Here is a 23,860-nt window from a genome sequence, read left to right on the forward strand (position 1 = left end):
CACTATTGGGAGTTTCTCCAAATCATTTCAAATTAAAAATACGGCAATTTTAGAAAAAATTGTCATATTTTTTCAGAAAAGGGGATGCACCTTATTTAGATCTCCAGATAGGTTGATATTGTAGGATGAATTTGAAAGAGAAGACTCTGAATGGTTAGAAATGTTATTACGGATTTTCTTCTAGCTTGAATACCTGAATAGATATGGCACTGAAAGTGGAAGAAGAAAATGGCTTCAAAAGCGATATTTTCATTAAATTTAACACTTTCATAGATGTACAAAACTTTCAGGAGGTGAATTAGATGAATCGGAAATATAGGGGGATTGTTTTATTGTGCAATAGAGTACAAAAATTTACTGACTGTCATGTTGAACAGATTGTAATTACAAATGGGAATTGAAAAAAAAACTTATTCAGTATCAGTTGGTAATTTTAATTAAAGTTACATACTAGAATCATTAAATACATTTTAATGATTGATATGTTCACTTGTATTAAATATAACGCAATATATCATAAGTAGTTGCGATTTTGAAGAAATAGTTATTACTTTTCATGATTTTTATCGGTTAAAATCGATTTCTCAAAAAAAATTATTTGGTATGTTGTTGGCGTCATGATCAGAAGTTAATAAAAAATGGATAATTTTAAAAATTGATAGAACTAAATATAACATATTAATAATGGACAATGAATGAAAGGACATTCTTTATTTTATAGAAGAAATTTTCTATTTATTGTTATTACTTCGACGACTGCGTTCATCTGGAATGCTATAGATGTACACTTTTGGAAAAGAACCTCCCTTATCACTTTCGGACATATATGGGAGGTTCTTTATATGCCTCATGATGAAACCTACAATTTAAGGTGGAATTCGAACCGCCGGACTCATGGTAACAGACACGACATTTACATTTACGAAAATTCTCACATGTTTAAGGCTCGAACCCACGATCTTTTTATTAGATAATATCTGTTTATACTTTATATTATTCTTTATAGAACTGTAATTTTTTTCAGAGGAACAACGTTACTATTAGAATTACAAAATTTCTTTCCAAGTGATATAGAATATGAGCCAGGTGACCATCTAGGAGTATTTCCCTGTAATAAGACTTTTCTTGTTGACGGAATTTTAGCGAAACTTGATAGTAATTTTGACAGTGACATGATAATAGAATTGCAACTTCAAAAACAAGTCCATACACCTAACGGTAAGTAAATTACCTTTAAGTACATTGTACTGACAACTAGCGGTGAATAATAATTTTTTCCACCGTAGATTTTTCATATTAAGTAACTTGTTTGTGTAAGTAGGCATATGAAAGATGATAAGTGCATCGACTGTTTTCCCCCTCTGTTACAATATATTCTGTGTAGCACATTACTCACTTTTAGACTTACTATTTTTAAGAAATGTAATAAAACAAGATAAATAGAAAAGAAGAATAAAATAAGCTTAATAAATAAGCTTAACAAAAGTTCTCTTTTTGTTCAATTTTGTGTTTCACTGTATTCTGCATGCCCTAAAATTTCATCAGTTTTCGTATGGATTTGCATAAGCTTAATACATCTATAAAAGTTGTGTAGAAGACATACGAGGGAGGGTTAATAAGTGTTTACAAAATCCAAGAGATGGCACTCGTCACTCTTAAATTATGATGTTTTTGGTAAGCTATACTACTAACTAGATATCGTACAAAGTTTCAACTCGATTCATTAAGTCATTTTTTTGTAAGCGCTGGTTTAATAAAAAGTTATTGGTTTATTTGAAAAATGGAAAAAACAGAGTTTCGAGCGGTGATAAAACATTTTCATTTAAAAGGCCTTACACCAAAAGAAATCACAGTTGAGTTGAACGTCGTCCATGGCAAGTCTGCCCCTATGTTTAAGACTGTTTATAACTGGGTAAATGAATTTAAACGCGGCCGTACAACAACAAAAAATGAACCTCGTTTAGGTCGCCCCGTAGAAGTGAGTACGCCCGAAATGGTCAACAAAATCTACGATATGGTGTTGAGTGATAGAAGATTAAAATTGCAAGAATTAGTTGAGGCCACAGGGGTATCAATGGGTACAATCATTTCAATTTTGCATGAAAAATTGGGGATGAAAAAAATATCAGTAAGATGGGTGCCGCGTTTGCTCACTATTGAAAACAAACGAACCCGCGTGGTCACCTCTGAGGCTCTTTTGGCACGCAGACTTCGTAATTCAGAATTCTTTTGGCATCGACTAGTAACTGTAGACATAACATGGGTACACTACTATACTCCTGAAACCAAAGAACAGTCCAAACAATGGATTACTGCAGGAGAACCAACCCCAAAGAAGGCAAAGACAGTAAAGTCAGCTGGCAATATTATGGCCACGGTTTTCTGGGATGCGTATAGAATCATCTACATCGGCTACTTGGCAAAGGGCCAGACGATCACTAGACTATATTATGCGTCATTATTATGTTAGCTGAAAGAAAAAATCAGAGTAAAACGTCCTCACTTGAACAAAAAAAAATGCTTTTTTCTTCAAGACAATGCTCGAGTTCACACGTGTGCAGTTTCGATGACAAAAATTAACAATTTAAAATTCGAATTAATTGACCATCCACCATATTTGCCTGATTTGGCTTCCAGTGATTTTTTCTTATTTGCTAACCTCAAAAAATGGCTTGCCGGACAACGATTCATGTCGAATGAATAAGTCATCGCCGAAACAAATGCCTATTTTGAGGGTTTTCAGAAATCATATTTTTCTGATGGCTTAAAAAAACTGGAAGGCCGTTTAATAAAATGTATCGACCTTCAAGGAGATTATGTTGAAAAATAAAAAAAATTACATACGCAAAACTTTTTTTCCTTCTTTTTGTAAAGACTTATTGACCCCCCTCGTAATAGATATTCGAGATTATTGTTACTAACAATAAGATGAAAATTTGTTATCAAAAAATATACCTAGTCTGTATATTTTTTGATAACAAATTCCTTTCCGAGAAAATTAGTTTCAAAATGCTTAATTCAATGAGTGAATTACTTAGCTTTAGAAAATTTTCCAGTTTAATTTATGAATTAACTTATAAATGTTTTCTACAACTTTCCAATTTTCGGTTTTACTAAATAAATTCGAAATAATAAATAATTCTAAATAATTTTTTGATATTTTTGGTTCTTCTATATAAAGTATGGGAGTAGAGATAAAGAATTAATTATTCGAATATCAATTCTAGACTTACTTTTTTTCTATTGCTAACTTTCGATTTCGATTCACTATTAATTTTTTTCATTTCCAGTCACTATTCAAATATAGTAATAATTTCAAAAATTAAAATATTCGATTCTTATACAGTTCTTCGATAAACACAATGAATTAATATTTGGTAAAACTGTTGTATTCATGAGTGTAAAAATTATAATTCGCTAAAATTGAAAATATATTATTGAAAACTGATTAATCAAATTGTTTCAATTATTGCAAAAAGTATCGTCAAAATTTATTAATTAATAATGTTAATAAATGTGATAGCGTATTATCTATAATCAAACAATAATAAAATTTTACATAAATTAATAGTTAATCAATAGTAAAAGTAATTCCTAAAAACAAATACTCAAATTAGTTAATAATGTTTGAATTATAATAAATTTGTATATTTGTAACGGTTTTTTCTAAAATCTTTTAATGTAATTACTAGATTAATTATTTAAGATTAATAAATTATAAAGCTGTCATTATTGTGTACAAAATTAACGCTTTTGATCTATATACAACTTTATATTCAAATAAATTATTAATCATTTATTTATTCATAACAGTAATAATTGAACTGTTATCAATGAAACCAATTCTTACTCATGTTTCTAAGATATTCATAATGAATTTAGAGTATCCGCATTATTATAATAATTAATGCTTACAATTTATATAATGTAATAAACAAATTAACTTTGCATATTAGAATTAAAATTTAATAATAAAACACCATTAACATTATTATAATCTAAATCTATGCCCTAAAATCTATATAAAAAATGCTTTGTTTTATCAAAATGACTCTTAATTAACATATTTTAATAAAATAACAAGAACTATTATATCTATATCTATAAGTATTTAAAATTTAACTCTGGAAGTAAGACAATCAAATAATATATGAGGTGGCGCCGTTTAATATGCTAATTGATGTAAACAGATTGATGAGTTTAGCGGGTTGCAGTGATTCAGTGAAATAAGAAAATAGCACATAGATAGGACCGTGTTCACGGCATTTGCGATGGTTGGCAGCGAAATCGTCCGGGTTCCTCGACGGTGCACCTTCGAACATGTGCGGCCCATATGAATGCGCGTTTGACGCAGTCGGCCGGCACGTGTGTCGACTATCTGGGTTACAGCTGCGAGCGATGTCGAGATGATAACATTTGCGGGACAACAGATCGTATCAGCACGTCATCATCGATACGTGGTGGCCTGTGCCGACCACCCACTGAGCGTCGCACGCGACCTGAAATGCGATGCTCTTGTTTTACTCTCTCTCTCTCTCTTTCTCTCTCGCTCTCTCTCATCTTCTGTCGTTTCGCGGGTCTATGGCCCACCAGTTTTTCTTGAGAAAACTGCGGAGAGGGGGAGATTTATACCACGACCGAGCCGAGCAATGCCCGAGAGTTTTTCCTCAGTCTAGCTCAGTCACTCCAGTAGAACTTGCCTTCCACTGAAGAGCGCTAGTTCTTTACGTGCGTGAGTGTGTGTGTATGCGCTTCGACGAGTCTGGCGTGCGACAAACTACGATAGGAGTGAGCCACCGCACGACGTGTCAGTAACGGTGCACGACAGGGCGACCTGCTACCGTAGGTGAGGGTGCTTACAGCCTTCAGGGGTGCTTTCAACCACGCGGCACTGTGCCCACTCAACAATTCGGGCGGCGTCGTAACGAGGGCTGTCCCCATTCCTAAGACGTCGGAGCTACGTCGTGCCTCGACCACCGGAAGCACACTCTCCTCTCTATCTCTCAGCCTCACTGGTGCGTCGGATGAGCTGGTGCAAGTTGACTGGCCATCAAACTGCAAGTGTGAGTAACAAACCATTGTAAAGGCGAGCGCTGCCTCCGTATCGACGGTTCCTGTACCACTTGGATAATTGTACGCAAAATAAAATTTTGCCGTATCTAAGAAGCTTTTCCCCACTTACGACTGGAGTTTTTATGCCGAATAGATACGACTTAGCTTAAGATAATTGTAAACTGCGTATTTATTCAGTCATGCCTTGAGCCTCTCATTATCATACACACCCCTCGTGTTTATTAGAAGAACTCTTAAGTTTGATGATTATTTCCAGACATGGTGCCCCGGGTGAGAAGTGTGTGATATAGGGAGGTTCAAGCGTTGGCCTGATATCAAGTTTTTGTGGCGTAGAGTTGAGAGAAAGGTCCACCTCGCTAAGAGTTCGCGAATCGCGCTAACTACGTGTGCGAAAAACAAAATGGCACCTATTGCGTTGGCGCGCCTAGTCGCGCTGCAGGCCCAACGGAAATCCAAGATCGAGCAAATCAGGTCTCGTATGCGGGAGCGCGCGCACGACCAGCTCAATCGCATCATCGTGCAAGTTCGTATGGTTACGATCAACGAGATCTGGTCCAAGGCCCGCAAGACGTACCACGACATCACCTTGCGCGCTGAATCAGACGAACATCCGTACACCTGTTGAGTTTCAAGCGATGCTTTGCGTTTATGAGAAAGCTTCTGACTGGCTCATCACTGCCCTTGCGCGACTCCCATCGGAAGAGGTTCGCAATACGCATAGACGCGCGCATGAGCACGAAGAAGATGAGGATCGACTCGCGAAACTTCCGCGCTTAGACCTACCGTCGTTCTCGGGAAATTACGAGGACTGGGATAGTTTCGCGGATATATTTCGCACCCTCGTGCACAGCGCCCCGCGCCTTGCCGACAGGCAAAGCTTCAATACTTGAAGTCGTGTATGACAGGTACCGCGGCTGAACTAGTGAAGGATGTAGCGATCATCGGGGTCAACTATGACTCTACCTGGAAAGCGCTCCAGGACAGATTTCGGAACCCACGCTTACCTATTAATAAATTGCTAGACTCGCTGTTCAACATGCCGTACTTGAAAAAGGAATCTGCCGTGGATTTGCGTGCGTTCGTCAACGAAATTCAGCGAATCATCCGCGCTCTCACCAACCTACAGGCGCCCGTAGAACATTGGGACATTTTGCTCGTGCACGCGTTAGTGGTACGCCTCGATTCTGAGTCGAAAAAGATCTGAGAGAGCAAATTGATATATCACGAGCGACAAGTGACCGCAATCACTACCGATGGCACAGACGGAAATCCATCGCGTTTCGTTAAATTCGTGGATCTAGTCGCGTTCTTGGAACGACGAGTCCAATCTCTACTCGTGATTCACGCGGATAAGGACGAAAAGAAAGGATCGTCCACCAACAGCTCGAACCATTACTCGCATCGCCTTCATCACGCTAACGCATCACTGTCAGCGAGAGCGTCGAGGTGCGCCCTATGTGCGGGCGATCACTTCATTTCGCGTTGCCTAACTTACCTTGCTAGGAAGGTCAACGAACGTCAGAACTACGTGCGTCAATTGAAGCTCTGCTTTAATTTCCTTGGCCAGCATAAGCTCAATAGGTGCAGATCGACGTAAACGTGCAAGGTCTGTCGTGAAAAACACCACTCGACGCTCCATCGACCGAGTAGCAACCCTAACAGTGCCGCGCCCAAAAACACGCAGAATGGCACGAACGCGAGTGCCGAATCACAAGTCCGAGCGAATGTCGCACAAGTAGCCGTACACCGCAACATGTAGCAAAAGTGCGCCCGAAGATGACTGCCCAGTTCTCCTCGCCACCGCCTTGGTGAACGTCGTAAGCCCCGATGGCAGAGAAGTCGATGCTCGGATACTCCTAGACCAGGGTTCTGAGGCGACCTTCGTGTCCGAGTCGTTTGTTCAACTGCTCGGACTCTCGAAGGATCGCGTGCACACTAATCTAACCGGCATGGGAGGCTGCACGGCTGGATTCGTAAAGTCCGCAACTCGCTTCACATTACGATCACGATCAGACGCGAGCTTTCAAAAGCAGGTCAATGCGTTTATTTTACCGCGACTTACCTTTGATTTGCCATCACGCGCCTCTACGAAACAGGACCTCACGCAGCTTGAGGCTTTGCCTTTGGCCGATGCTTCCTTTTACATATACGCCGGATCGGAGCCGACCTCTACGGCCAGCTGCTGCGCCCAGGCCTCAAGCAGGTTTCGAGCTCGGGCTTGGTCGCGCAAAACACTGCGCTCGGGTAGATAATATCGGGCCCTACCTATACACCCTCGATACGGCGCGTGGTACTCGCGAACTGCGCGTCGATCCAAGTCCTTCCGTGCGTTGTTAACAATGACCTGAGCGAGCTGCTCCAACGCTTTTGGACGTTTGAGGAAGTGCCGGCCGACACCGATTCGCTAAAACCGGACGATGAAGAGTGCGAAAAGCTTTTCACTGAAACGCATAAGCGAGGAAGCGACGGTCATTATCAGGTACGTCTTCCGCGAGTAGGAGAGATACCGCGCGTCGGTATGGAAACGTAGCGTATGGCCTTGCTCTCGTTGACTCATCAGCACAAGTGTTTGGCTCGTGACCCACAGCTCAACCACGCGTACACGGAATTCATGCAGGCCTACTATGAACTCTGTCACATGGAGCGGATCCCCGAAACAATCCCGATTCGTGGAACCTGTCTCACCACGCGGTTAAGCAGGCTACCGCGATATGGCCGAAAATACGCGTTGTTTTCGATGCGTCACGCCAAACTCGATACAAACACAGCTTGAATGACTTTCTCATGGCTGGGTCCCCGCTTCAAAGTGACCTCGATCTTACTTTGCTCAATTGGCGCAGATATCGCTATGGCTTTACAGCCGACAAAGTGAAAATGTTTCGGCAAATTCATGTAGCGCGCGAGGATCAGGACCTCCAGCACATCGTATGGTCTCCTGTCGCCGAGTCACCTCCCATTCACTATAGACTGACGACGGTAACCTACGGTACCTCCTGCAAGCCATACTTAGTCATTCGTACCCTCCAACAGCTAGCTCGCAACGAAGGGAAACGCTTCCCACTCGGTGCCGCCTGTCCCGAGTCAGAGACGTACGTCGATGATACTTTCGCCGGCGCGGACGATCTCGTAAGCGCCATGCAGAAACGCGACGAATTGATAGCCATTCTGAGATCGGCCGGCGTAGAGTTGGCAAATGGGCGGCGACGCACCCCGAGCTACTGCCTTCAAGCACGACGCAAAGCAACGGCCGCGCGTCAAAGGAAATCGACAGCGAGAATGCAGTGAAAACACTCGGTGTGCACTGGTCGCCTTCGCCGGATTGCTTTAGCTTCACCGCCAGTGAGATCGAGTGTCGTCGCGAAAAACTAACGAAGCGAACTATCTCCTCCGACATCGCGCGCTTGTTCAACCCGCTAGGCTGGCTCGCGCCAATCACCATGACCGCAAAGACCATCCTGTAAGATTGTGGCTCGAGAAGGTAGACTGGGATGCCCGCGTGTCAGGTGAAGTCTTTGAGAGATGGCTCACCTACTGCCGCTCCTTAGGCCTTCTCTCGTCGTTATCGGTGCCTCGTTGGCTAGGCCTCTCGCAGCGCAAGTCATACGACGTACATGGCTTTTCGGATGCCTCCAAACGCGCGTACGTCGCCGCTGTCTACCTGCAGATTAATAACGTTGACGGTACCTTTACGGTTTCGCTGTTCGTGGCTAAAACAAATGTCGCGCCCGTGACAACCGTTAGCATACCTAACCTTGAGTTGCTCAGCGCAGTGCTGACAGTTAAGCTCGTCCGTCACCTGCAAAGGCTCGAGTTCGTTAGGCCGCGCCGGTGCGCCTATGGTCCGACAGCCGAATCGTTCTCATGTGGCTCAAAAAACATCCGTGCCACTGGAATACATTTCGCTCATACAGACCGAGCTACCTTCTGCGACGTGAGATCATGTACCCAGGAAACAGAACCCGGCCGACATAGCATCTCGCGGCGCTACCCCCATCGAACTAAAGTCGCTCGATCTATGGTGGCAAGGTTCACCCTGGTTCGCTTCTCACTCTAAAATATGGCCTCAGCCGCCAGAAACCGTGTAAGTCCTGCACACAAAGCCGAGAAATGATGAACCAGAGGTGTTGTCGCGATACTCGACCTTAACCAGATCGACACGCGTGATAGCGTGGTGTTTGAGAACTCGACAATGCTCGGCAGGTAATCATGAAGCCTGCTCAGTCGCACGCATTCGCCCATGAGATCGAGCTTTTACGGAACGGTAAGGGCCTGCCCAAACGGCACGCTTTGCACTCACTGAGGCCGTTCCTCGATAGCGATGGTATCTTGCGGGTCGGAGGCCGCTTAAGTAACGCGCCGTTACCCTCTCAGGTGCGAAATCCGCCAATTCTTCCCCGTCAATCGGCCCTCAGTCGACTATTCGTCGCTCATACTCACTGTAAAGCCCTACATGGTGGATCTACTCTGACCACAAGTGTTCTGTTGCGATTCTCCTGGATCATAGGTATGCGTGCGCTTATCAAGTCAGCGATTCGCAAATGCGTAAAGTGTCAACGCCATAAACCCCACTTGGCCTATCAATCAAGGGCAACCTGCCAGCCGAGCGACTGACGCCAGCTCGCCCTTTCACCATCACCGGCTTGGACTACGCCGGACCGTTTCAAGTGCGTACCTCCAAAGGCCGTGGCCAACGCACTTGCAAAGGATATATCGCCCTATTTGTTTATTTCGCTACCAAGGCGATACATCTGGAAGTAGTGAGCGACCTAACAACAGCAACCTTCATCGCAGCCTCCCGCCTGTCGTCAGCCGACGAGGGCTATGCAAGCAGCTCGTCAGCGACAACGCAACGACCTTCCGAGGCGCGGACGCCGAGCTGCGGGCTATGTTCCGTGCAAGTTCCACTTTTTTCCAAGAAGTCGCTTCCACCTTAGCCAATGACGGTATCACGTGGACTTTCATACCGCCCACCACATCCCACTACGGAGGGTTATAGGAAGCGGGAGTGAAGTCCACCAAACACTTGCTCAAGCGCTTCGTTGGCGAGCACACGCTCACCTTTGAAGAACTTTCAACCGTGCTTGCTGAAATTGAGGCATGCCTCAACTCTCATCCGCTTTGTCCGCTCACTTCGGACCCAGAAGATCTGCAAGCCTTGACGCCGTCACATTTCCTCATTGGCGCTACATCAGGCCTCACTCCGGACGAGGAGACACCGGCTGTACCGATAAACCAACTTAGGAGCTTTCAACTTCTTCAATGTATTCGCGACCAGTTTTGGAAGCGTTGGACCAGCGAGTACGTGCTCTTACTTCAGGAAAGAACCAAATGGATGCATACGACATCGAATTTCGCCGTTGGACAACTGGTTCTCTTGAAGGACGACCGATATCCAGCTTCCAAGTGGCCTCTCAAAATAGGCATTTGTTTCGGCGATGACTTCTCTATTCAAAGTGAATCGTTGTCCGGCTAGCCATTTTTTGAGGTTAGGAAATAAGAAAAAGTCACTGGGAGCCACATGGTCAATTAATTCGAACATTAAATCGTTAATTTTTGCCAACGAAACTGCACACGTGTGAACTCGAGCATTGTCTTGAAGAAAAAAGCATTTTTTTTTGTTCAAGTGAGGACGTTTTACTCTGATTTTTTCTTTCAGCTAACATAATAATGACGCATAATATAGTCTAGTGATCGTCTGGCCCTTTGCCAAGTAGCCGATGTAGATGATTCTATACGCATCCCAGAAAACCGTGGCCATAATATTGCCAGCTGACTTTACTGTCTTTGCCTTCTTTGGGGCTGGTTCTCCTGCGGTAATCCATTGTTTGGACTGTTCTTTGGTTTCAGGAGTATAGTAGTGTACCCATGTTATATCTACAGTTACTAGTCGATGCCAAAAGAATTCTGAATTACGAAGTCTGCATGCCAAAAGAGCCTCAGAGGTGACCACGCGGGTTCGTTTGTTTTCAATAGTGAGCAAACGCGGCACCCATCTTACTGATATTTTTTTCATCCCCAATTTTTCATGCAAAATTGAAATGATTGTACCCATTGATACCCCTGTGGCCTCAACTAATTCTTGCAATTTTAATCTTCTATCACTCAACACCATATCGTAGATTTTGTTGACCATTTCGGGCGTACTCACTTCTACGGGGCGACCTGAACGAGGTTCATTTTTTGTTGTTGTACGGCCGCGTTTAAATTCATTTACCCAGTTATAAACAGTCTTAAACACAGGGGAAGGGCAATTCTTGGCTATTTCAAACATTTAAAACTTCAAATCACCAATTTTGTTCAAAGTTGGTAGACTTGTTATCTATACAGAGGTCAACATCTGTGCAGTGTTTTAGATCAAAATATTGATAAGGGGCCGACTTATCAACTGTTCAAAAAATATTGGACTTTTTTTTATTAATTCGATTTCTCAGAGACTAATAAAGATATGGACATGATTCTTTTTTTAAAAGACGCGGAAAGAGTTTCACTTTTAAAATGTAAATAATAAAATACCAAATCATTTATTTATGCCATTGTTATAAACAATTTTATGAAAAAATCGACGATATCTGAAAAAACGATATTTTTTTTTTTTAATATTTGCACCATCATGTTCCTTGTCATTTTATACATAAGAAACCGTTGAGAAAATCGAGTGCCCACTATTAGGATTAAGATAGCACTAAAATGAAATGAACCGCGCGCTAGCCGCTCGGCCGTCTGCTACTCGTGCGGTTCCAACGTTGCTTGCTGCAATTGCCTTCTTTAAAGAATAAATAATTTCATATTCTAACAGTCTATATGTATTTATTTAAATAATATATAAATGTATTAACTAAGTAAGTAATGTAAATGAACTATTTTTTTATACAATCTGATATAAGATTGAAATCAAACATTTGCTCTCTGCGTTTGAGCGGGCTTGAGACCGACGCATATTTAGGATCCTGCCGCATTAAAAATGTTTTTTTATCGTACCTACACCATAATACTCTTAATAAGTTATTTACAAGCAATTTTCTAAAAAGAAACCCATTAAATTATGCGTCTTATTTCAAATTCAGAAGAGTATGAAGTTTTTTTTACTTTAATTTCCGTTGTATTGTCATCACTAACTGGAATGAATGCATGCAGTGATTGTGTTCCTTGTATAGTAAGAGCATCTTTTAATTGACTATACATGCTACTTTCAAAAATTTCATATTCTTCTTGACTGCAGTGAATAAACGTTATTTTACGTATAGCTTGGTTCGCCCATTTGTAAAATTCTGCAGAATTACTTATTATTTTACCGAGCAAGTTTTCTCGTCGAGCTAATCTTTTTATACCTCCACCAATTCCATCACACGGACTTTTACCATGACAACTTGCAAAAAATACCACTCTGCTCTAATAGAATAAATGCTGTAATGTTGAACTAAGTTTAGAAAATTCATTCTATTTTTATATTGGCTTCCGGCACCATCACTAACATAAATAATTTTTTTTACAACTTATTTTTGTATACAACGGAAATTAAAGTAAAAAAAACTTCATACTCTTCTTACTTGTAAATAACTTATTAAGAATATTATGGTGTAGGTCCGATAAAAAAACATTTAATGCGGCCGCATCCTAAATCTACGTCGGTCTCAAGCCCGCTCAAACGCAGAGAGCAGATGTTTCATTTCAATATTATATCAGATTGTATGGAAAAATAGTTTATTTACATTACTTACTTAATTAATACATTTATATATTATTTAAATAAATACATATAGGCTGTTAGAATAGGAAATTATTTATTCTTTAAAGAAGGCAATTGCAGCAAGCAACGTTGGAACCGCACGAGTAGCAGACAGCCGAGCGGCCGAGCGGCTAGCGCGCGATTCGTTTCATTTTAGTTCTATCTTAATCCTAATAGCGGGCACTCGATTTTCTCAACGGTTTCTTATGTAAAAAATGACAAGGAACACAATGGTACAAAAATTAAAAAAAAAATATCGTTTTAGGCCAGGTTTCTGACCAAGTCACTTTGTGCAAAAATCTTTTAGTCAAAGCGGCAGATTATGATTGTCTTCCTCAACAGAGAATTGAGACTTCTCAAACAAACAATTCGTTGCTTTTGGAGAAAATATCATAAACTTCTCTTTTCTGTACGAGCATATGCAAATTCAAATGTTGATAACAAAATTGCCACCGATTGCCCTCGATAAGCAGTAAATAACAGCAAGTCGACCCGAAGTGAATTTGCAATATGTCTTTGAAAGATGACTTGCAATCAAAAATACGGATGTGTGTACCTTCACGTGGTGGGGCTAACAACACTATCTCTGCAAGGAGATAGGAGGCAAAACACACAACGCTCTCCTACAAGAATGCAGACCATATGGCAAATATAATAATTTGAACGCTAATTTCGAACGTTAATTAAACACCTGATTTAAGTCTAAATTTCGGAACTTGATTCGAATGAGTGTCATGACTGGCACGAATACTGAAAACTGCCTGGGGAGTCGCCTTGTCGATTAGGCGAGACCCCGACCCCGACCCAAAGTCAACAAATAATGAACGAAAGAGCAGAGATCAGTACCAGCGAGTTATAAAAGCCTTTCCATAGAAAGCGAAATCCGAAATTGAGGCGAAAATCGGGAAACAACTTTTCGAATGACGGATACCCACCAGCGTGCGCGGGGATGACCGAAACGCAATGGGACGACGTGCCCTGGCACGTCTAAGCGATGGATCTGTGAGTCGTGGGATCAATCTCTTAACACAAGTACGCAAGGTGGGATGTTTTGAAGGAGCCCAGGAGGGGAGGCTTAGCTGGTTGATCGTCTTAGGAATTTCCTCTGGCTGTCCTGGCTGAGTCTCTCTTCTGACATCCCAATTTGGGTTGGCCTCTGCGGGGTAGTGGTGCCTGGTCAAGCAAATCTCGTAAGATTTGTATGCCGCGCGCTTCCGACGCGGTAGTCGTCGAGATAACTAGAGTCCCGTTGCGCTCAAACCGAGGGTCAAGCCTTTAGTTCCGCTCTCCTTGAGTGTTGAACCTTGAAAAGATCGGTACTCCTTTCGAGGAGGTCGCCGTCTTAGATTAACAAGGCTCCGACTCCCTGTGAGCGTCAGGGATATCGTAGCAAACTTGACTTCCGGATCTCCAAAGTATCTTCGAAAGCGAAGGAATGAAAGACAGTGCTATGCCAACCTTTGGCGCCCAGGCAGAGAGTTGGTAATGTTTGATAACGCTGTGCCACCCCCAAAACGGAAAAGTATGAAAGCGCATACACTAACTGTATAACTAATACACTACCCATCAATCACTTTTGCCATGCTTACCTCAAAAGTAGGCAAACTTGAAAGTTTTGTATCTCGGTCGGAAATCATCGTATCACAAAAAACCGCAGGGCATTTTAAAGGTAATTGCAAAAGCTTCCATTTAAGACGTGCAGAGACTTAAAAATGAAAATATGTGTTTTTTACAGTAAAAAAACTGATTAAAAAAATTTCAATTTTTTTAACCTCGACTTAAATCAATGCCAATTTAGAACCAGGCGGTGGAGGGCAAATCGACCGAAGGGGTTCGGAGGGTCTTTCCCTTTAAAATTAGTCCCCCCGCGGGGTTCTATCCGATGTTTTTTAACCGAGTTACGGCGTTTTTTGTAAAAAAATAACCTTTTTCTTCAATCCTCAATTACTTCGACTTGCGTACGTTTTGGAAAAAAATGCCAAGGAGAAAAAAGTTTCATTTTATGCCCAAGAATACGAAAATAAAGTCAAAATAAAGAAATAGAGAAAAAATTTTTTTTCGGTTTTTAATCGCATTAAAAAAATAAAGGAATTTAACATTTTTTTACGCTTAGTTTTAGTTTTTTTGTGATTTACTACGTCCCTAGATATTTTAAAAATAATTGACGGTAAAAATGATTGACGGGCAGTGTATATCCAATGGCTCTCGTATAATTTTCTGGTACAAAAGCATATCTTATATCATTGATATCCCTTATGGAAAAACTCTATACAAAAGAATGCAAAAGAATCTCCAGGCAAAATTACAGAGAACTGCACCAATAAATTTGCAAAATATAGTACAGATAATCGTATAAAGATTCCTGCAGAGAAACCTGAATAGATGACAAGGGACCCTTATCCTGCAGGACTTGCTACAGCATTCCTACAAAAAGAACTTTTCGTCGTGCTTGACGGTGGAGATGGTTAAGAATCCTTGTAGAAAAATTAGCAGATGCGGCTGCTAGGAACTTAGTAAGCTTGGCTGTACGATTTTTTTGCAGAAAATTGTATAGAATATCTAGTCGTCGTATTCGGTATTGGGTTCGAATGGCTACACGTGCACAGATCTCTGCAAAAATGTAAGTAAATTATTATACAGTTTCGACTTCGAATATGTGGGTTTTCCTGTGAAAAAGTTGGTATGATTTCCCTGCAGAGACAGTTATACAGGTTTTAGCAAAAATACATGTAGGTTTTTCCGTGGAAAAATAGGCATTATCTTCCTGCACAGATCTTTGCAGAATATTTAATAGACATACATGTACGTTCTGCCGTATAACAATTGGAATGATCTTTCTGCAGAGATTTTTGCAAAGTTTTTATCAAATGCATCTCGGGTTTTCCCGTGCGAAAATTGGCACGATCTCCCTGCAGAGATTGATATAAAGTTTTTAAAAAAGATACGTGTAGAATTTTTCATGGGAAAGTAGGCATTATGTTACTGCAGAGACCTTAACAAAGTTTTTAACTGAAGAACATGCAGGGTTTTAGTGGAAAGAATTAGTATTGTGTACCTGCAGTGATCTTAGCAAAGTTCTTAATAAAAATATATGTAGGTTTTCCCGTGAAAAAATTGAATCGGAAAGTACGATGTAAGCAACTTTGCACAAGATCTTGTTAACAAATTGTCTAACAAATTGTTTTGTAAGTGCGGTCATTGATACGAAAGGCTTAATTTTTTTACACGATTTCGTGTACGATTGTTTGCAAAAGCATTGAAACCATCGTTTTCAACAAATTATTGTAAGGTATTCTGTTAGTATACCTGTAGCGCGGAGGCAATTATTTAATGATCGATCTTAAATAATTTTTTTATAGAATATCATGGCATATCAATATTCCACAGGTAGATTTCTGTAAATTTTTGTGTGAGGAAAAGGCCAAGCCATTTTGTAGAATTTTCTACGAGTATCGTGATTGAATTTCTACCAGAGATCCCTACAGGTTTTTCAACTCATTTTCTTTTAGGTATGTTTATTAGCTATTTATTTATCATACGCACGGATACCCTGTTTTCATACACGATGTATTACAGGAGTTTCTCAACGGTTTTTTTATAAGCGCATTGGAACCATCATCATTTAGCAAATAATATAGCTAAGTACTCCGTAAGAAAATTTACATGAATATATACACCGCTGGCGCGAAAGTATGATTTTTCGCAGAATATTAAGTATTATAAAACGTTTTCCATATTTAGAATTATTAATGCAGATTTTTTTTATTGCTTATATGTAAATTTGTGAATCGCTTACCTTTTATATCAACTAGGACTGGTGATGTTCGAATAAATTTAATTAGTAATAACTCAGGAACTTCATTTTTCTCTATATCTATATCTCGAAATAAAAAAAATTTATAAGTATTTGCTTGTGTATAGGTTTTTCTTTAGAAATAATGAAACTTTGATAATTATAACTTTTATTATTATGATTCTACTAATAAATTATTTCTGAAAAACTTTGTTCCTCATTTTAATAACAAACCATTATTAAGATCACATAATTATCATACCTATTTCAGGCGCTGGTGATAGTTATTGTTTGTTCAAAACGTCAGTTTCTTTAGACATTGATCTTGAGCTCAGTCAACCAACGATCCAGGTGTCAATCAAAGTGTTGTTGTGCATACTTTGAACGCATGCCACATAAACAAAGCAAACTAAAATCTAACTCGCGAAGGCCTGCCGCAACTATTATTTGTAAACATTTAGTGTAAGCGCGTGCGAGTGCGACCGAACAACTCTTTATAAGCTACCTCGCAATCATCAATAGGTTTTGAAAATTGCCGAAGAATAAGAACATTGTACCCGTTGGCCCGGGGAAAAGACTAACACTGGCAACATTCATAACAAAATAAACGCAATTCAAATGTTTTCTTTCGTTTTGATGTTAATGTAGTTATATCTTTCAAGTATTGCTAACTGTAATTATGGGTGATTGCACAGGTTATGTTCGCTATATTAATTTAGAAACTAACCAACACAGCCGTGCTAACAAACAGTTAGTGCGCCTGATAGGCAGGATTATTATATTGCACAATAGCGAACAAAAGAGTTTTTCAGCTAGCGCAATAGTAAATAACTTATGTTGAGCCTTTCGTTGGCTAATAAAAGCTAAATTTACGATACATTGATTATAGCACTTGCACTCTCATTGTCCTCCAAGGAAGTGTGTAATCTATTAATAAAATTAATCGCGACAATAGTAAAACACAGCGCGATATAATAAATAAATTAAAATGGAAGACACTCAAAAGGAAGTTGAAAAATGGGTATTGTCGCTCCAAGACGAAAAAATTAACGAGTATCTCGAGCAATTGGAGCTAAAGGAAAACGAGAATCAGCTCTCGCGAGCTGGACGATTGCAAAATTCGTTGCTTGGCGACTACTCTACAGCAGATTTCGTCGAAGTTGGCAACCAAAACAGCAACCCAGCAAGAAGGGCAGCTCTACGCTCAGAGCTGAATACGTTCATCTGCGCTCAACATACAGCATCTGAAGAGAAAGGAGAACACCCGTTAACCTAGTTAATGCAAAGTGCAGAAGTCATATCGCGGGTACAAGAAAGAGCGATAAATGTTACAGATGTATTAGACAATGACGGAAACAGTAATAGTAATAAAAATATTACAATAACAGTTAATGATAGCAGCCAGTTTCAACTTCCGCCTACGTTCGCTGTAATGATTCAGGACCTCATTTTCCGGTCCCGAGAGAACGAAAAGAAGCTCGAGCTGCTAGACTCGCTAAGAGTCAACGTATCAAGTCTAACAAAAGTGTTAGACAAGATTTACAGTAATTGCAGCAATGTTAAGAGCCAACTTGATGACTTATCCGCCAGAATAAGCATATTAGAAAATGCCGAAAATAGGAATGCATAGCAAGATGATGCGAACCATTCCAGTGAATTATGGCAACAAGAAATCACGCGCAGGAGCGTTGCATTTCACGATACCTTCACATACCATTACGACACACGGTTACCTCAAAGTACTCCAGCTGGACCTGGACAGACACCAACGGGGGCTACCGGCAGGACCCCCCGCTGGATGCTCCCTTTCGGAAAGGGTGGATAGCATCAACTTAATGGAATTAATGCTGAAGCGGATAACCACACGCCGAGCACGTGGTCACCTAAATAAATAACAAACCCTTGGTCGACTACAAGAGATGTTGGTCGCATTGTCCGGGGATAGAAACTGAAGTTTTCCGGAGAGGGAAACGCGAGTGTGGACACCTTCCTGTGTAGGCTGGACAATTTGAGGAACGGTGCCGGACTCACAGAGGATGAAATGCTCTTGTCAGTATCAGAGCTGCTCGTCGGTCCCGCCTTTACCTGGTACAAAGTGATGAAGGAAGAGTGGCTCTCCTTCATTTGAAGCGGACGCACGGGAATAGTTTGGAACCAGCGTCCAATAGCAACAGCAACTGATGAAGGAAGTGCAAAGTCGATATCAAGGCTCAGATGAACCGGTCAACGTATACATTACCAACATGATGGGCCTGATAAGATGACTGAATCCACCGATGGCGTATGAACGCCAACTGGATCTGTTACACGCTAACCTCCTCATCGACATTCAGAGCCAAGTACGTAGAGCAGAAGTACATTCCATACGCGTTCTGAATACGTTAGCTACAGCGGCCCAGAATATCTTGAACCAACAAAAGGTGGAACGGGATGTATGCGAATGTCAAAAGGTACGTCCAAAAATGTCAGATCTGTCATCAGTATAAGGTCGAACAGCGACTGCCACGCGGACTCATGAAGGATCAGACGTTATCTATACCCTGGCAAGTTGTGGCGGGCGACATTGCCGAACCGTTCCCAAGGAGCCCTCGAGGGTACGAATACGTACAAGTAGATAAGCAATGTATGTTCTGGGACACAAAGGAGCCGACAAAGGATGACGCCAATGTATAAGGGATATGTGTATGTTCTGGGACACAAAGGAGCCGCCCGATGAAGGTGTCACGATAGTGACACCTTTTAATTTATGGCCAGAACCCATGCTGATTGTCTAAAAGGCATGTCATGCTTTAACACCTCTCGCGTGCCAATGGACCCATTCGACAGAGTGAGACCCCATGCTGAGTGTCGAAAAGGCATTTGATGTACCTTTGACACCTCCCACTGAGTACCTAAAAGGTAATCGATGTAGCATTGAAGATGCGCCGCCAATGCATAAGGTATATGTGTATGTCCTGAGACAGAAGCCAGTGGGCCCTTTGACAGAGTGCGCCCCCCCCCCCCCATTCACCCACTCTCCCACTCACCTACAGAGGTTGTTAAGGTAGGTTGCTGTAGAAGTCGTTGCTAAGAGTCTAGAGCACAATCAATGTTCCTTTTTAAATGAAGATGCATTCTAGCAGCGTGCACTATCCTTTTTCAGGGTCACATTTAATTTAGGAAATTTCGACCACTCACACCATCTTGCACTCTCTCCAATAACGCTTTACCTCAAGCTAAGGGCTAAAACGCATTCGATGTTCCTTTTTCAATGAAGATGCGTTCGAAAGTATGTATTACGCAGCAGGTGATTGGAGATAGAGTAATCTTAATGAGGAATTGTCTGTTAGTCATTTTATTGCTTTTTGCCTTAGAGATAAGGTTTTTGAGTTAGCCTTATTTAGTTGCATTAACATCCCCCACATGCTGAGCATCTAAGCTTTTTGCCTTAGAGATAAGGTTTTTAAGTTAGCCTTGTTTAGTTGTGTTAACATCCCCCACATGCTGAGCGTCTAAAGCGAAATCAATGTTCTTCTTCCTTTAAAGATTTTTATTAATTTGACTAAAGTTTCTTTTGGAGAGTAGGAATCATCCTGATTTTTCCGAAAATCTTTTCCGGAGTCAATCGTTCGGTAGTGCTGAAGAAGAATACATCACCGAAGCATTTAGTATTTTTTAGTAACTGTTCTTTGTTTTTTATAATAAAAATTTAAAGAAATGGAAAGTACACAAATAATTAGTACAATAGATGCCATGATTATTTTCATGGTTAATGTTGTGATGTTCGTATCACTTATAAATAATAATTCGAACTCTCGTATCTAGCTAATGAGTAAGAATTTTTTTCTAATAATTTTACTCTACTTGTCAATAAAATAAATAGATAAATCAAATGTACTCTAATAATAATAAATAAATCAAATATATATAAATAAGTACAATGTTTCAGAAAAAGTCAGATAATGCCCTAGTTTCTTATGCTGCGAATTGTCCCATAAGCAGAACTTAAGTCTTTCTTGGATAGGATATAATTCGGCCCAAGTTCCTTATAGCGCGAGATGTTCTATAAGTAGAGCTCGAATTATATGGAAGGAACAGTCTTGCTCAGTTAATTACAATGAGAGAAAGAACTTAGGTATTAGCCAAGTTTATTCAGACTCATGCGCTCACCTTGCAAGGCTAGAAGTGAATGCTAGCCTGTGCAAAGGTGGGCCTATTTATACACAGATTTTCCCGCTTATTTTTGCAGGAGAGATGTCATCGAACATTCGAGAGACATTCACGATTTTGAGAAATGAGTTTTCTTAATTTACAAGTAAATAACCATTAATAGTAAGCTTTTAACAAGTGTAAACTTTACAGAATGACTTATTTGTTGATTTTATACAAGATACAATTATCGCAAACAGTGTTGTCAAAAGTTATTAACTAATAAACTTAATTAACGTGATATTACAATATTTACAATAGAAAGTTATTAAATTTTTATATAACTTTATAGTTGATTCAATTTTGGAAATATTTTCTAAAAATAAATATTTAAATTAGTTAATAACATTTGAATTATAACTAATTTTTCATATTTGTAACGGTTTTTCCTAATCTTGTAATGCAATTATTAGATTAATTATCTAAGATTCCTAAATCATAAAGCTATCATTAAGTATAAAATTAATACTTTCGTTTTGTATACAGCTTATTGTTTAGATAAATTATTCATTGTTTATTCACTAAAAACAGTTATTATTCAGCTGTTATTGATGAAACCAATTCTTAGTCATATACTATACTTATTCATTTTGCATATGGATTATTTACTTTTTTCTAATATTTAATATTGTTATCGTAATAAATAAATCAACTTTGCATATTGCAATTCATTATTATTTCGTAATTAAATGCAATTTGTGTTATTATATTCTAAATCTACGTACTAAAATCTATATAATAAATACTTTGTTATATTAAAATTATCTCTAATTAACATATTTTTCTTAATATCAAAAATCATTATATCTATATCTATTACTTTGTGACGTCACGCTATTTATTTTTATTTGACTCTTAGATGAATACACAATCGAGTAAATAGTGAGGTAGCGCCGCTTAATGTATTGATTTTAATAAACAGATAAATGCGTTAGACTGGTTGCAGTGATTCAGTGATATAATAAACTAGCTCATAGATAGGACCGTTACAATGTTAGTATTTTATGTATATATTCTATTAATTACACAGGCCGACAAAAAATTTTACCAAGAACCCGAGTATAGTTTTCCGAAGGTTTTTTGCGCGCTGAATCCGAATCCGAGGTCAGAATTACTCTGGTGGCTCCAGTTTTCGAGATATCCTAACCTTAAAGTGCAAAAAACGCGATTTTTGCCTATATTTGAGGTTATGTAGCAAAGAAAAGATATTTTTTTTCAAAAAACTGTATACATCAAATTAAAGTATGAGTTTTTTTCTTTCAAATGCCGTTGAGTATGCTCGGATATCTTTTTTTTCACGAAGTTACACAAATTTGAAAATTTCAAATTTTATGAATTTAAAAAGCACCACACCATTCAGCCCAAGCTATCTAACAAGTAACCATATTAAAGAGCCACTCACCAATTTAAACCAAACTTGGAAATATGACAAAACACTAAAAAATATTATGAGCATCGTGCTTCTATTTACAAAATGCTCTCTTACGGGTAGAAACCACCCCTGCCAACCCCTAAACAGGCTCACCCACATAACCCTGGGTAGAGCAAGTTTAATTAACTGCTTTTTGATAAAAAAACTCATTTTCTAATCACAGGTATGCGTACTAATATGATCTAGATAGGCCTCATCCCCGAATACCTCCTCAACCCTTTAAAACCAGCCCTCCCAACCGCGTACAAAAAATAAGCTGCGTATGTCTATCTGTGATTAATTCCTTCATCGAATTTCACATGATTAAAATAGCTTACCCAGGGTTCTATGATTAGCCTGCCCAAGGGTTTTTAAGGGTTGTACATGTATACAGGGATAAGGCATATCCAGGTTAAGATGTGTATGTCTATTTGTGATTAAAAAATTAATTTTTTCATCAAAACGGATTTAATTAAACTTGGTGTAACTAGGGTTACGTATATAGGCCTGCAAGGGGTAGATAGGGGTGGCTTTTAACCCTTTTCGGCATACATTTTTCTATTGACTATTCTGGCTTAAAATTTCTTACTCGGGGGTTTTCGGGGTCGCTGAATACGAATCTACAGTCAGAATTTTCATTTTTGAAAATCCAAGATGGCAGATTCAAGATGGTGGATGAAAATCATAGAATTAGCATATTTTTGGTTGGAAATTAGTACTCGGGGGTTTTCGAGGTCGCTGAGTTCGAATATACTACCAAAATTTCGTTTTTTCAAATCCAAGATGGCGAACGCCAGATAGCGAATTCAAAATGGTGGAGGATATTTTTTTGAAATCAATATTTCGCTCGAAAAATAGTAACTTGAAGGGTTTCCAAAACCCCCGAGAATGAGTTTTTTTTACCGAAAAGCAGTTGATTAATCTTGCTCTACCCAGGGTCATGTGGGTGTGCCTGCTTAGGGGTTGGTAGGGGTGGTTTTAAAGGGTTCAGCAGGTATTTGGGGATGAGGCTTATCTAGGTCGAGATTAGTACGCATACCTGTGATTGGAAAATGAGTTTTTTTTATCGAAAAGCAGTTAATTAAACTTGCTCTACCCAGGGTTATATGGGTGAGCCTGTTTAGGGGTTGGCAGGGGTGGTTTCTACCCGTAAGAGAGCATTTTGTAAATAGAAGCACGATGCTCACAATATTTTTTAGTGTTTTGTCATATTTCCAAGTTTGGTTTAAATTGGTGAGTGGCTCTTTAATGTGGTTACTTGTTAGATAGCTTGGGCTGAATGGTGTGGTGCTTTTTAAATTCATAAAATTTGAAATTTTCAAATTTGTGTAACTTCGTGAAAAAAAAAGATATCCGAGCATACTCAACGGTATTTGAAAGAAGAAAACTCATACTTTAATTTGATGTATACAGTTTTTTGAAAAAAAATTTCTTTTCTTTGCTACATAACCTCAAATATAGGCAAAAATCGCGTTTTTTGCACTTTAAGGTTAGGATATCTCGAAAACCGGAGCCACCAGAGTAATTCTGACCTCGGATTCGGATTCAGCGCGCAAAAAACCTTCGGAAAACTATACTCGGGTTCTTGGTAAAATATGTTTGTCAAATTCTGTCGTCCTGTGTTATTCAAGATAGTTTTTATAATAAATTTTTTATTTGTTTAGACTCC

The 23,860-nt window shown here is 39.7% G+C and overlaps 1 protein-coding gene across 1 annotated transcript in view; it reads left to right on the forward strand.

The window, feature by feature from the left end:
- Positions 1-23,860, forward strand: part of LOC131669215 (nitric oxide synthase, salivary gland-like) — an 840,995-nt gene that overhangs the window by 1,995 nt on the left and 815,140 nt on the right. The window contains exon 2 of the mRNA XM_058943950.1: positions 1,025-1,218. Within this exon, the coding sequence (XP_058799933.1) occupies positions 1,025-1,218 (194 nt within the window). The remainder of the gene's footprint in view (positions 1-1,024; positions 1,219-23,860) is intronic.

This window comes from Phymastichus coffea, unplaced genomic scaffold (genome assembly GCF_024137745.1).
Source record: "Phymastichus coffea isolate CEN01 unplaced genomic scaffold, Cenicafe_Pcof_1.1 PCOF00089, whole genome shotgun sequence".
In the NCBI taxonomy this organism is placed as follows: Eukaryota; Metazoa; Arthropoda; class Insecta; order Hymenoptera; family Eulophidae; genus Phymastichus; species Phymastichus coffea.